At 35.7% G+C, this 14,975-nt stretch overlaps 2 protein-coding genes across 23 annotated transcripts in view; both read right to left on the bottom strand.

Moving 5' to 3' along the window:
• Positions 1-48: 48 nt before the first annotated feature.
• kcnj8 (potassium inwardly rectifying channel subfamily J member 8) lies at positions 49-6,846 on the bottom strand. 2 transcript variants are annotated; one of them, XR_015482072.1, is made up of 3 exons: positions 5,923-6,846; positions 2,645-4,820; positions 51-1,261 (listed from the first exon to the last, which is right to left on the bottom strand). XR_015482072.1 is itself a non-coding variant. In NM_001030153.2 (2 exons), exons 1-2 carry the CDS (start codon positions 6,270-6,272, stop codon positions 3,920-3,922), a joined length of 1,251 nt encoding a protein of 416 aa, NP_001025324.1. In that variant the 5' UTR covers positions 6,273-6,505; the 3' UTR covers positions 49-3,919. The 2 variants fall into 2 exon arrangements, 1 of the variants encoding a protein (NP_001025324.1); NM_001030153.2 differs by having other exon boundaries at positions 49-4,820; positions 5,923-6,505.
• Positions 6,847-9,540: 2,694 nt separating this feature from the next.
• abcc9 (ATP binding cassette subfamily C member 9) overlaps positions 9,541-14,975 on the bottom strand; it is a 57,294-nt gene continuing 51,859 nt past the window's right edge. For 11 of the 21 annotated variants that reach the window (XM_087247039.1, XM_087247043.1, XM_087247051.1 and 8 more), the window contains 5 exons: positions 13,783-13,886; positions 13,434-13,567; positions 12,574-12,636; positions 11,770-11,951; positions 9,541-10,136 (listed from right to left, as the gene is read on the bottom strand). In XM_087247039.1, coding sequence (XP_087103165.1) covers positions 11,814-11,951; positions 12,574-12,636; positions 13,434-13,567; positions 13,783-13,886 — 439 coding nt within the window. In that variant the 3' untranslated portion in view covers positions 9,541-10,136; positions 11,770-11,813. Of the gene's footprint in view, positions 10,137-11,769; positions 11,952-12,573; positions 12,637-13,433; positions 13,568-13,782; positions 13,887-14,975 lie in introns of those variants that run through there. The other 10 variants (XM_087247040.1, XM_087247044.1, XM_087247052.1 and 7 more) reach the window with 2 other exon arrangements.

Here is a 14,975-nt window from a genome sequence, read left to right as displayed (position 1 = left end):
TAGGTTTCATTGCTAAAGTTAACCCATAAAAAAGAGAAGAATCCAGATGCTTTGAGTATGTGACTTATTTATTAAAGATAAAACTGTCAAATACATAAATATATAACATTGTCCATATAGTACATTGTATGTGATCATTCACTTAACTTGCCCAATTATTATGTAGAGGTTTTTTGAAGACATTATTTGAAGATCAACAGTTGTAAATGCACTTGTATATCTTGTTTAGTGACACTTTCAAGTTCAGATTTCATGAAACTATTTCCCCTTCACTTACACAGGAGCTCAGCATGACACAAGAACTAATGAACGAACAAACCCATGCAATTCACCTTAAAAGTGAGTGCCAACTACAATTTCACTCTTAATCCATGTGGCTGTGTCACATTCTTTCCTACTATCTGCTTTCAATCATACTATATAGATCAGGACTGCCCAATCCTGCTCCTGAAGGGCCACTGTCTTGCACAATTTAGCAAATTTCAATTTAAACCAGCTAATCAATTTCTTACTAGCCATACTACAAACATCCAGACAGATGTGTTGAGGCAACCTAAGGCTGAATTCTATAGGGCAGCAGACCTCCAGGACAATGTTTGGAAACTCCTAATGTTTAACAGAAACAAAGTAGTCATTGAAAGTAAGAACTACTCAGGAGTGTGCGGTTTCTGACTCAGTCTTTGTTTGCAAAGTGCTTTCCTCCAACATCCCATAAAGATCATGTGCTCGGCCAGAAGGCAGCAGGTCTTTTGTGGCTCTTTATACACATTTGACCTCATGAGTGAATACACTAATAAAGCATTCAAATCAAATGCGCTGTCAACTTCGCCTAGAAGAGATCACAAGTGAAAAAGCTCAAAACATTTTGGTCCTCTTTTAGACCTGATGTTAGAGTTGTTCACCTGTGATTGGACAAAAGTGCATCCAAATAGTGTAAATATAAAACAAATTGTGCTTGATGTTACATTACAATGGTCAAGATACAGAAGGGAACATAGAAAGGATCATGACAGTGAGGGGCAATTTTGACCAGGAGTAGTCCACCTAGTAAACGCCCTCTTCTTTAAGACAGTCCTCGCTGCAGCCCGCAACTTGATGACGTACTGGATCAGGTCCACTAACTAATGCACAATCACCTATACTTCCCCTACACTAAACCCAACCGTCACAGTAGCATGGGCATTACCTTAGTGGGTGGTACAATGTCCACAAGGTATAGACTGATTTCATGCAGCCACCATTTTTAAAAGCGAAATCGAGGCTGCGGTGGGAAGAAACCCGGAAGTATTGTTAGGAGTTACATAGGAACGTTGTGTACCTGGCTGCATATCTTATCAGCAAAGAGAAAGTGACACAAATTTATGAATTCATCACCTTCTAAGTGACCCGAAGGTCCGTTCTGAATGACTGGTGAAAATAAGAAGGGATATCAAACCTCATTTTCAGCTAAGTAAAGAGAAATGGCATTAGTTAGCTAACGTTTTCTTTCCCAAATGCACGTTTTAGATGCCGTTTACCAAACTCGAGTTAATGAACTGATTCTTTCACTATATTAGACTTGTCACAATACTGAATTAAAAGAAAAGCCGTCACATTTATGTACTGTTGATGGCTTTTTTAAAACAGCGCTGATTTCCTATTGTGTTCACATGCTCAACAGAAATGCTTGTGATTGGCCGAGAAAGTTATCAGTTCACCCTCCGCTGTTTACGGAGCACAAACACAGACGAGTGATCTGCTTGATGATTCGACTGATCTTCACGGCTGCTTCATGCTTCAGTCTCCATGTATCTGTGTTTGCACTGGGTGAAGAGTGGTAAACTGAGTGCAAACACAGACACACGGAGACTGAAGTGCGAAGCAGCCGTGAAGATAAGTCGAGTCATCCGCGCTCAGCGGGGCTTTAATGTTTGCGGGAAATAGACGGTTTTAAAACTTCAGCACCGGGACAACACTATTACAGACAAGACGAGGGCGTGCTACAGAGGACTGCAGTGTTTTATCGCTTACCGGGTTATAAAGGCTGAAGTAGGAAAGTGTCCCAACGGTGTTAACCTGGTGCCATGAACTAAAGCCTATAGGAGGACACTTAGGCGTATTACTCTAACAGAGGTTGTGATGTTGTTTGATGCTAAATTGCTTTTAATTGTTTAAATTAAACTTAATGATATTAAAGTGATGCTTACACAATTTCTGCATTTTGAAATCTCGGCAACAGTCGGAGGTTTGTAGTCCACAGCATGTTACTGCAATGTTTGCAGTGCTGGTCCTATTGACCTTATTCTCCGCCGACGAGTGGGCGCTGCCATTTGAATCTTTTTGGCTCGAGACTTCCGGTCTCATTCACTTCCATTCATTTTTAGACATTAAAAACTGCTCGTTACGCTGCTTGATGTTGCAATTTGATATTTTCTTGTTATATTATTCTACTTGGTCTGTATAGTCATGCAAACATTTGTTTGTAAAGCAAGTAGTTTGACCGTTTTCTGCCGTTTATTATTCCTAGTCATTTTTCCCATAGGCGACTGAATCGGAAGTTCTAAGACAATCGCGAAGACAGGCAAACTTCCGCATTTTAGAATAAGGTCAATACTTCCGGGTTTCTTCCCACCGCAGCCTAGCTTTTGTTCTTTAAAATGGCGGCCGCGTGAAGTAAGCGTATCGTACCTGGTCCAGTATATTATCATGGTTACAGACTGCAGCGAGGACATCTCGTCTTTGGTCACATTGGGGCATGAATCTGTGGCCACACTGGATCTTCTCGTCATGCTTGTGGTCTCCACCATTCCTTCCAGAATCACTATGACCTTCAGGTCATTCCACTGCAGCTCCATGGCTGATTATTCAGAGTGTCTGTCATTAATGACGTGATCATGTTCAAGGGTGCCAACAGGAAGACAAGACGTTGATCTGGTAGATGGGAAGACCTCTCCATCTGGGGTCGTGGTTATCTGGACCACTTTTCAAGCAGGCTGTGTCCTCTTCAGGCAATCTCAGATTGATAGTTTGGCGCTGATCCGAGCATGATTTATATGTTCACATATGCTGTAGGAGAAAATCTACCAGGTTCAGAAACAATAAATCAGGGCTGAAGTGCTCTATGAAAGCAATCTGATCAACTTTTTGTCTACCTCTTGAAGTGGTCTTAACATTTTAGATACCTGTACTACATGAGTTGACAAAAATGGAACTTGTACCAGGTGTAAATGGGGTCAAGGTACCAAACAATGCCTTGCTTTGCACCATTTGCAATCATGAAACCAAAACGTACATAGAAAAGAGCTTAACAATGATTTAAGGCCGGCTCACACTGTGCGATTATTATTATTATTTTTAAATAATGCTAAATGATTGCAGATTGTCTGTACAAGCATGATCCTCATGTCACACTGTAAGATCTTAGTTGCCATAACGTCCGACTGATTGACAATCAAGATGTGTGTAACACAGACACACACAAAACTCATCTCTGGAGTTTGACGTCATCTATAACGCATTCGGTAATCCACATTTTGAAATAATACCTCACAGCAAGCTTTAACAATCTCTGTAACATTAATTATACTCATAACATGGCTTGATAATAAAACCCAGAAAAACCTTTCAATAATTCTCCAAGGTGGTTTGTAGTTGTCGCGCTAATTGGATCATCGGGATAAGTGTTCCTATTGGTTCTAGGTTCAGGAAAGTGCCTAAAGATTCAGACAGAATTTCACCAGAGGGAAAATTTGATCTCACTGGCCATTAATTGGTTGTTGTTAGACATCTTTAACCAATGACCACAGATTTTAGTCTAGTATTATAGGAATCTTTTAGGATTTCCGAAATTTGTCTCAGGAGGCCAAATCATGGCCAAAATTGCACAGTGTGAGCCGGGCTTTAAAGACAGACAGGTGATAAGTGCTTTACAGGCGGTTTGTCATGTGACCGCTAGATTGGCTCCGCCCTCAGGGGTGAGGAACTGCACTTTGGGCACAGCGAGAGCTGAATTATTGCGCCGCATGGAGTTGCCCTTGCGCATGGAGTTGTTCCTGCGCATAGAGTTCCTCTTGCGCAGAGAGTTCTGGTGTGAAAGCTCGCTCTTCTGCAGCGTCTGGATCAGGATGGAGGGTTTCTCGTCCAGCTCACGAGCGCTGCAGCGAGGGGTGGCCACTTTGACTGTATTCCCGAACTTGGAGTAGTCCACTGAGTAGACACCCTCTTCCTCTGTCACTATAGGCACGAATCTGTGTCCCCACTGGATCTCCTCGGTCACGTAGGAGGTGCGAGCCTGAGTGGTGATGCCTGTGGTCTCCACCACTCCTTCCAGGATCACGATGACCTCCAGATCACTGCACTGCAGCTCCATCGCCGACAGATCGTACAGAGGACTGTCTTTATCAATGACATGACATATGATCAAGGGTGCCAGAAGAAAGATGCTGTTACCAGCCACTGCACTCTCAGTCTGGACATCGATCTGCTGGATGGGGATGACCTCGCCCTCTGGGGTCATGGTCTTCCGGACCACTTGGAGGCGCACAACTGCATTGATGATCATGCTTTTGCGCAGGTCGCCCACTCGGATCATAAAGCAGAGGCGGTTGTTGCGCACAGCGATGACTGCGTGTCGGCTAAAGATAAGGGTTTCGGCACGCCGGTGGGATTGAGCGGTCTTCATAAAGATGCAGCCAAGCATGACGGCATTTATTATCAAGCCAATGATGTTCTGCAATATGAGAAAGGCGATGGCGATGGGACACCGCTCTGTTATCATACGCCCTCCGAAACCTATAGTCACCTGCACCTCGATGGAGAACAGGAAGGCAGAGGTGAAAGAGCTGGAAGGAAAAAAAAACATCAGTTTTAGGCGGCAGAAATAACATCCACATGGAATAAAACAACCTAATAATTTGACCTAAATTATATGGCCCATATGTAAAAAAAAATACACAATTGCCTTAATTACTGTTATTACTTTATTATACATTTAGATTTGTCTTTTTTTTATTTGGTTTTGTTAATTTGGATTTTATTTAGCAATTTTAGTTGAATTATTTTTGTATAAAATCTACATTTAATATAATGGCTTCATAATTATATTATAAGATCATATATATATATATATATTAGATAGTATTATAATATACAATCTCTAAATAACGTTCTATTATTTATTCAATCCATTGGTTGAGTTTAAAATATCTGGTGCTTTGTTGGGTTATTTTTAACCTTTATTGGGTTATTTATTTAATAACTGAACCATTGGGTTAAATATCTGGTGCTTTGTTTGGTTATTTTTAACCTTTATTGGGGTATTTGTTTAATTACTCAACTAGTTGGGATAAAAATTTCAACAGTCAACTGATTTAACTGACACAGAACAGTATATTAATATGCGTGTAATGTTGTTTTTGCATTATAAAGTTTATTAAAGCTCCAACGCAATAATATTGTAGTGTTTTTAACTTTTAGTAATCTAATTTTTATTTGCTACAAATTTAATTATCATTACATGACATTTATAAAAGGCCTATCAATATTGTGATATAATATTTGTTATACATTTATGATTATAAAATGCCAAAGTTAAACTTAATTTATGACGGTAATTTCCCCCTTTAATATAAGTATTTAACAATGTTATGAATAATTTTTAAAACTGCTTAAATTGGATTTTTATTACATTCACCATAAATGAATAATTTTAATAATTATTATTTTGAATATAAAAAATATATATTTCCACGTATTGACAAAAACATTTTCCTAAAACGTATATTTTCTTAAAAAAAAAAAGAAGATAAAATACCTTAAAAATAGGCTAGGTTATAAAATGAAATATGTCATCAGTTTGCAACAGTTTTATAGGCTACAGATACAAAACAGGAGGATAGACATGTTTTGGACATCTGCACATGCAATCAAGTCAACGGCACTCACTTGACATTGGTGACGCACTGCTCCACGGCAGGTTTACGGTCGGTGTCCAGATCTCCGTGCCCGAAGGCCACCAGCCACCAGCTCATGGCGAACAGCAGCCAGCTGCACAGAAATGTCATGGTGAAGATGACCAGCGTGAAGCGCCACTTCAGATCCACCAGAGTGGTGAAGACGTCCTGCAGGAACCGGCCCTGCTCACGGATGTTCTTGTGCGCCAAGTTACACGCGCCGCTCTTGGCGATGAAGCGCGCTTTATTCACGCGGTCTCTGAACACTGGTTTACGCGGCACCCGGGACACCAGCGCCGGCAGCGCGAACTCCTCCGGGATGATGCTCTTCCGCGGCAACATGATTTACAACAAAAACTTCTCCTGAGCGTGTCAAACGCGCTTAATAACCATCCCGCATCCACGGTTTAACTTGGCGAAGTAGCATAAACTATAAGAAAAAAAGTGATTTGATCACAATAAATAGTTTAATCCGTGTTCTTGGGCCAGTTTCTAGAATAAAGGCTGGAAAAGAGCAGAAGTGAGTGTTTGAAGCGCTTCTGAATGTGTGTTTCTGATGGAGATCGGGCTGCTCTACTGGACTCATGGGCGGTACATCCCTGTCCTACAGCCTCCGACTGACACTCACATCGGACAGAAGAGCGCTTGAAACTACTTCAGCATTTTAAACGGGTTATATTCGCCAATGTTACAGATTAAAAGCAATGAATTTCTTTATGTAAATAGAAAGTAAAAGAAAGATTAGCCAGTGCACTTAAAAGAAACAAACGCATGCTATCCGAACAAACGAGTTGCAAAATTATTGCGACTATTGAATTGATGAATTTTTACATTTACTTTCTGGAGAGAAAAAAAAACTAGTTTAACGCGAGAATTGTCGGTGAATCTTTCATAACACGATATTATAAGGGTGGAGACCTATGAGGACCACAGGAGCGCGCTATGGAGATCTTATAGGCTAATTTATTCTTGCCCATATTAGGTATATATGATTAAATTAAATAAATTACCTCAACCAATCAAATTTATTATTTAGCCTACAGAATAATAATATATTTTTTAAAAACTATATATTTAAACTATACTATTCGACACAGATTTAATTCAACTAAAGTTTTCCTTTGTTTAAACAATTGTTTGTTGAAAATGATAACAATAATAACAAAATAATAATAATGATTATAAATAATAATATTTTAATAGCAAAAGCAAAAATAAACCTTTTAAACTTCATCAAGTTATGTGTATGTCTGTGTATGTTGTTATTAATACTACTACTAGCCTACTACACATACACATATCTTTTTTTAAATTGTATTTTAGGCTAACAATAATATTTTAATAAGCATTCATAAAATTCATCCGTTTATCTTGTTTCCATCACTGCTCTCTAGCTGATTTGTTCTTTTTCTGTGCATTATTCTCTTATATTCTGCGTTTGGAATGATATTTATTGTCATTTTCAATTTAAAAAGTTTCACCTCCTTTTCAGGCATCTAAAAATAACCTGACAACTTTAATAGTCTCTGCGCTTCAGTACATTTTAAAGGAATTATTTTTATTTTTATAACACAATGTGTTTCTCAAATAGTAGCATAATATAAGCTAATATAATAGTAACAATAATATTGCATAAATGGATTTCTCAATTTGAACAAAGGCACACATATGAACAGAAGGTGGCGCTGTATAGCAAAGTAGCCTGTTTTCTGTCACAATTAATGTACATAATATTAACATTTGTGAAGTTTAATAACTAGTTTACTGTTTAAACGTTGCTTTAAAACATATGCAATGCAAATGCACTTCGCAGAGTTAATTAAATACACAAAAAGCGATTTTTTTTATTTTAAATTCATGTGTAAAAAAGTTAGGCACACAATATAATGATGTTACATGCTTATGATACAAATGACATATTTATAATTACATATATACATTTTCAAACGGTCCATCGTGACAAACATGCGAACAGCCGTGGTTTTGATGTGACTGTGTCCACACCACCGGTGTGTGTGTGAAGTGAAGTGTGTTTGACGCACATGCGCAGACTCGCGAGTTACTGGAATATCGCTGGCCACCGCGAATATTAACAAACATTCTCATAAAAACCTGGGCCGAGCGTCAGAAAAACCAGAAGTGCGTCATTTTACCGAAGCGATAAAGAAACATTTATTTAGATCATCTTTGGCCGTGGTTTCCAAAAAAACTGAGCGATCAGATGAAGAAAAGATGGATAAATGCAAAAGTGATGTGAGGAGACTGGCACTGCTATGGAGGATGAGGAAAATAAATGAAAATTAATTTAGCTTAGCCTGTAGACTAGAGAGACTGCAGACTCTTTCGAATATCTTAAAATAATAATAATAATAATAAAGACTGACAAATCACATGATTAAGAATAAATGCATAAAACTACTAAGTAAAACTTTCATGGTGGTTCTGGTTTGGGTGAATCTCATGTCCAAATCATATCATAATTTTGGCTACAAAAATTTTATTTAATTCATTTTAACAGTTAAAAACTTCTTGAGCAGTCACAGAAAAAAAGGCGGCCAAATCTTTATTTGACTTCAGTATTTATAAAAATACTAATACATAGCATTAAGTTATTCCTATAAATTGAGCTATTTTTCAATGTATTTTAGAATTAAACTAAATTAAATACCATATATTTTTCTAATAAGTAATTATTTATTTGCTTGTTTTTTTTGAACCAACACTGTCCAAATCACATTTCACTTTTAATTGTTGTATTATTCTTTTTTATATTGAATTAAGTAAAAGCATAAAGCCACTTAAATTATGATCATTTTTAATTTAGTAAATTGCATAATTATGTGTGTATATATATATATATATATATATATATATATATATATATATATATATATATATATATATATATATATATATATATGTGTGTGTGTGTGTGTGTGTGTGTGTGTGTGTGTGTGTGTCTGTACTATTTTGCATATGTTTCAGGTTTTAATAGAAAATTTCTGAACAGACTAATTAAATTAATTTGCATCTAAATTAATTTGTTCATATTTAGTTGAATGGAATAAAGTGGTATATTACAAAAAATATACCAGACACCTCAAATTTATTTGTCATATTTCACTTCAAAATGTAATAATAATAACAACAATAATAACAATCCATTTTACAAAGTAAAAGCATAATGTTACTAAATCGCAAACTTCAATTTAGGTTTAAATGTAACTGGAATTTAATTTGATTTCATTTTTTTATTATAATTGTATTATTATTATTTTTTATTTAATATAATAATAGAATTGAAATATTGTAATGATAATTTTTTATATAAAAGTAAAAAACATACTAATTATAAATGTTTTTTGAAGTTCACAATTTTAAAGTTTTAAATACAGAGCAAGCATTTTAAATAGACTATTACAGACACAAACAAACAAACAAACAAATCACTCGGATTGTTTCACCTCAAAATTAAAAAAAACAAAATAAATTCTGTTGTCAGAAAAAAAAATTTGACATTTTTTTTGTGAAATTCACCCATTTAAACATTTAAGATGGAAATGAACTGAACTTAAACTCTCCCAAAGGAAGCAAACAAACAACAGAAAAGTGGCTTTTGGTTAAGCAGTTTTGCATAAGAAGACAACAGTACAAAGTCTAAAATACAATCGGTTGTGGGTGTGTGTGTATATATATAGGGTGTGAATAACACATTAGGGTCACTCTGGTGTATTCACAGCCACCATTCTTTCCCTAAATCTGGATCAGCAATGCACTTCAGACAGACAGATGGACGAGAGCATCATGCCTCGCTCCCAACAGTGTTGATACTAGTCAAAAACACAGTAGATAAATGCTTATTGCTTATGCGTTTCTAAATACACGCGTCATTACCTTACAAAAAGAGCCGTATGCTAACAAAACGCTTAAAATACTGTAAATCAGATTCATATAAAAGGATAACAGTTCACAGTCTGTGTGTAGTTGAGTCCTTTCCAATGGCAGCGCACTGGTAAAAATGGCTTTTATTGATCTGTTAAGGCCAAAAGTGGTGTAAAGTGGGGATTTTTACATGTCGGCTTTGACAAAAGATGCAAACAGGCCGTCCTCCTGCTCCATGAGGATCTCGGGTTTTTCATACTCCATGATGCTTCCTCTCTTCATCACGATCACTAGATCCGCCGTCAGGATTGTGTGCACACGATGCTGCAGAAAATACATATCTCTGTATGGTCAAACAGTGCTTAAGCGGATGAGATTATATTTAGAGCTTCACCTTTTGATTCTCAAGTATATAACTGAATATTTTTAATTATAAATAAATAAATAACACTATTGAAATAAAGTAAAATGCATTATGAATGAAATCATTAAATTAATTTCTTAATAAAACATCAAGCAACACACCACATAAACATCCCAGCAGGCACAGGACGTCAACCTGACTTCAGATTGATGTTGTACCCTAACGTCATGGGACGTCACATTTTAATTAATAATTAAAATCGGGTTGACGTCAGAACTCAACATCAGGCCGACGTCAATGTCCAATGTTGGATAGACGTTGCATTTTGGTTACATTCCAACGAAACCTAATAACAACAAAATATCAATGTTTAATGATGTTGCAGCTTGACACTGTGTGAACGTTACCAAAACGATGTCTATCAGATGTTGGATTTTGATTGCCATACCTAAATGTCAGTAAATGTCAGTAATTGACGTCAATATGACGTTGGTTTAACATGTTGACTCGACGTTGGATTTTGGTCACTTTCCAACAAAACCTAAAATCAACAAAATATTTCACATCGTTGTCCTTAGACGCTGGCGACCTAATATTTTTATAATAATAGCCTTATGAAGTTGTGCGTCTGCTGGGATAACAAATAGCACAAAAAAGTTATTAAAAATCACAAAACGTATATGGTTGGTGACCAATTAAGACACTAAGCAAATAAAAAAATACATTAATAGCAAAATAAAAACACACTTATACATAGATGGTAACCAAAATTTTACTTTTAAAATAGTCAACTACGCAAAATAATAATTTGTCTACTTTGAAAGCCCAAAGTACACTTTTTTTTCAATGCATGTTAGCATCTGCACACAATTTAATTCAAAGTATTTGTCAATATATCTGGAAAGATTTATCCTTGTCCAATATCTGCACTTTTTCTCTCCCAAAGTTATTATGAGCAATATAAAAGGTCTTTGTACTGTTAAGAAATTTTTTGAAGTTGCAGATATGATGTGGTTTGATCTCCTCACACAATCGCTGTAGTTTACTGGTATTTTTGTTCCATTTTAGATTTGTTTCAGTGTTGCCATCTTGTGGACAAACGAATTAGTGCAAAAACAATTCAAAGTTAAGTTTGGATAAAAAAAAAAAACATAAAAACTAAAGCACACTTTAGGCTTTCGGAAACCTGTGGTATAAACTCAAACATTCTAATCCGCTTGCTAAGTTAAGCCGTATGAAATACTGTTTCTGGATCCTTGTCTTATTTAAAGTGAGAAATCTTTTACTCATTGACAAAAATATATAAACTATAATATCTAAGCTAGCTATATCCTAGACACCAATTTTTTTAAATGATTTACGAACAACGAATCACTGTCTGACCATCTGAGATTAGGCGTTGACATAAACATTACAATGATAATTTTCGATATATAGCAGCAGACTATGAGTTTGTATTTAAATCACATGTTATTTGTTTTAGCATAGAGTATTGGTGTGCGTCATGGAGTGTTTGGACCCAGAAACTTTGCACCCTGACGTTAGACTTAACAAGTGGATTGGCGCCTCTACAGGAGGCTCTTGATTACCAACCAATAGGCGAGGCTGCAGCTGCCTGTGGGCGGAGACAGAGCATGCTACTTGTGCGTCCGCACTAAGATGCCGAAGAGACTGTCCTCCTGTGCCAGGAGGTTGATAGCGCTGTCGTTCTCGACCAGAATCCCAGAGGAGAACACCAGCACCTGCTCCGCCTCCAAGATGGAGGAAACCAGGTGCTGTGGAGAAAAGACAGACAAGCAGAACGAGGAGAGCGAAAAACAGGGTGAACAGAGGAAAAAGAGTGCAGCAAATAGACAGAGATCATGCATTTGATCACAGGTCTTGTTCTGTGGCAGTTTAAAGAAGGATTGCTCACCCAAATCTGTCATCACTTACTCTTATATTTCAAGATATTTTGTAGAAAGTTGGAAACCGTTAGTTATTAGTGGAAGTCATTGCATCCTGGTTTCCAACATTCTTCAAAATATCTTCTTTTGTGTTCAACATAAAAAAATGAAAATGTTTGGAACCACTTGAGGGTGTGTAAATGGTGAGTGAATTCATTTTTGGGTGAACTATCCCTTTAAAATCTGTGTGATACAAGCAGAGGTGTTTTAGACTAGTGGCTTATAGTAGGCCATTCTTGTGAGGCAATGTGTTAATGGCAAGAAAGTGAAAGTAAACTGGGTGTTGGTTGTTAGAAGTGTGGAGAAAGATGAGAAGAGGGAGAGGAACGAAGAATGAAGAATTCCTTTTTCATTTCATCTCAGTCTAGCCTCATCTCACTGTTGTTCTGAGTGTTTTCGTGCCCATAATTTCACACAGAGTAGCTAGAATAGTTGATATAAAACAACTTACGGCTATAGTGACGACCGTCCGATCAGCAAACGCAGTCATCACCACTTTCTGAAGAATATTTTCCTGTTGAAGTTACAAAATTGGAACCAAATTTTTTTATTATTAAATGATAAAAATTGATCAACAATCAATTAACAATGTTTTATAAGATGTTTTATGTGTACATGTGAGCCTATTTTCATCACATATGAGAACTCATGCCTTGGTGAATCGTTATTTTAAGAAAAGAAACAGTCAAATAATACATTTTAAGTCACAGATATGACAAAGACTCTTATTAAAGTAATAACTCACTTTTTAACTTACAATGTATACTTATAAGTATGTATTCTACATTATTTAAATAATTTAATGTCTGCTAATAATGATTAAGTATTTCATAAATAGATTTTTGATTTTTTAACTGATTGGAAAATGGCTGAACTGATTATTAATTGACTGAATATCTCAAAATGTGTCTTTATTTTTCAAAGTAGGCTTTTCCCAATGTTTATCATAATTTCAATGATCATAATTGATACAAATCTCCTTAAAATATGCTAGCTTAAATTATTAATAAATAAATCAATAATTCCTCTATTTCAATTATGAATTTGTATGTCAAAATCATCACTTTTTGTTTGAAATTTAAGACTTTTTGTCAAATATTTGTAAATTCCACACCTTGTTATAAAATAATTTAGACTTTTTTTTACATTTATATTAAGAATATTAATTTTAATCTATTAAAATGTCACTTTTTAATCACAAAATGGCTTTTTTTTTTTTTTAAATGTGACTTTAGCATAGCCATGATTTAACAAAGCATGATTTGTTTTCCTCATGTCGTAAAAAATGAGCCTCTGTATCTGTGATTATACCGTGGCCATGTCAATAGAAGCTGTGGCCTCGTCCATTATTAGGATGCTGCTCTTGCGAACAAAGGCCCGGGCGAGACAAAATAGCTGCCTCTGTCCCACACTGAAGTTCTCTCCTCCTTCGGTCACCACAGCGTCTGCGGGACGAAAGTCAAACATAAAGCATGACCACCAACAGCTGTTCACATTTACTCAATATCGCTTTCCTCAGAAATCAAACTCATTGTCAAAGGGTCAGAAAACTCCAGCGTTTCAGTAGAGAATTTCCAGTGAGTGTCAAAACCAGGAGGTGACTGACATTCTGCTGGATAAGAGCTGAATGTTTTCGGAGGGCGTGTGTTGTTGCTCTTACCCAATCCTCCTGGAAGAGCTTTCACCATATTCTTCAGCTGAGCGATTTCTAGAGCTTCCCAAAGCCGGTCGTCGGTGCATGTGCGCTCGGGGTCTAGATTTAACCTATAGAAAGTGCATATATAGACAGCTGATGAACTCATGTTTCTATAAACACAGTTTTTTTAGAGAGAGACATTTGGAGATGTTTGATAGAATGTTCATGCTGCACTTTTTTTTTAGGGTTGTCAAGCTACAAAACTGGCAAATGTAATATAGAAGTGTCATTACAGTCCTTTTGATGAAATATATTCTACACTGTCTGAAGTTGTTTTGTATATAACCTGTAAAGAACAGCATCTATATTAACTGATGATTTCTGTAGCTCTATAATGGAATACGTCAATGACTTTGTGATCAAGTATTTTGTCATCAGTAATCAATGATTTTTTGGTGTTTGAATGCACAAAACCATGCAAAGGTTTGCATTCAGTAAGCTTGCAATACTTTATTTAGAAAGAATGCATCAAATTAGGGCGCGTTTCCCAAACAACAACATAACTCGCGGCTAACCTAAGTATGATGCATCGTTTGAGAAAAGAACGATGTAGTGACGAGTGTTTCCCAAAACATGTAGCTTCTCTTTATGCAGATCCATTGTTTGAACCATGTTAGTTATATTGTAAAACACTCATAATGGCACTCTAAACAGGGTGGAGTAACTACTTTAAAGAGAAAAAAAAAATGGTGCAAATTATATTGTTTTACGAACACTTAAACAAAAAAGTCCAATATTAGTTTTAGTAAAAACATGCACTTGTTTTCCATATTAATTTAAATATATATATAAACGAATAATAACAAATATTAATGAGAAAATTCCATATAAAATCACGCTACCACGTATGCTAATCTCATATATAAATTAATGGTTGTTGGCTTAATTTACAGTAGACTATTTATTAAGAAATGAAAAAAAAACTTAATATCATCATTTTTGTTATTGTTATTATTATTGTTGTTGTTATTATTTAAGTAGAATATTGTTTATATATATGTATATATATATATATATATATATATATATATATATTTATATATTTATTTATTTATTTATTTATTATTATTTTTTATGTTTTACTTTTTCAATTGACACATTCAATCCACCGCAGAGGTATATTTAATTTTTATAAATAATTTATAAATAATTATTTA

Source organism: Danio rerio, chromosome 4 (genome assembly GCF_052040795.2).
Source record: "Danio rerio strain M-AB ecotype USA chromosome 4, GRCz13ab, whole genome shotgun sequence".
Lineage (NCBI taxonomy): Eukaryota > Metazoa > Chordata > Actinopteri > Cypriniformes > Danionidae > Danio > Danio rerio.
Note: the sequence above shows the minus strand (reverse complement) of the source record. Positions and strands in the feature narration are given on the sequence as shown.

What these genes read in the sequence shown, in the direction of transcription:
- kcnj8 (NM_001030153.2), bottom strand. Translation starts at nt 6,272, where the DNA reads ATGTTGCCGCGGAAGAGCATCATCCCGGAGGAGTTCGCGCTGCCGGCG. An exon ending in CAGTGCGTCACCAATGTCAA is followed by an intron (nt 4,821 to 5,922) that starts GTGAGTGCCGTT and finishes TTTTCCTTCCAG; the next exon opens with CTCTTTCACCTCTGCCTTCC.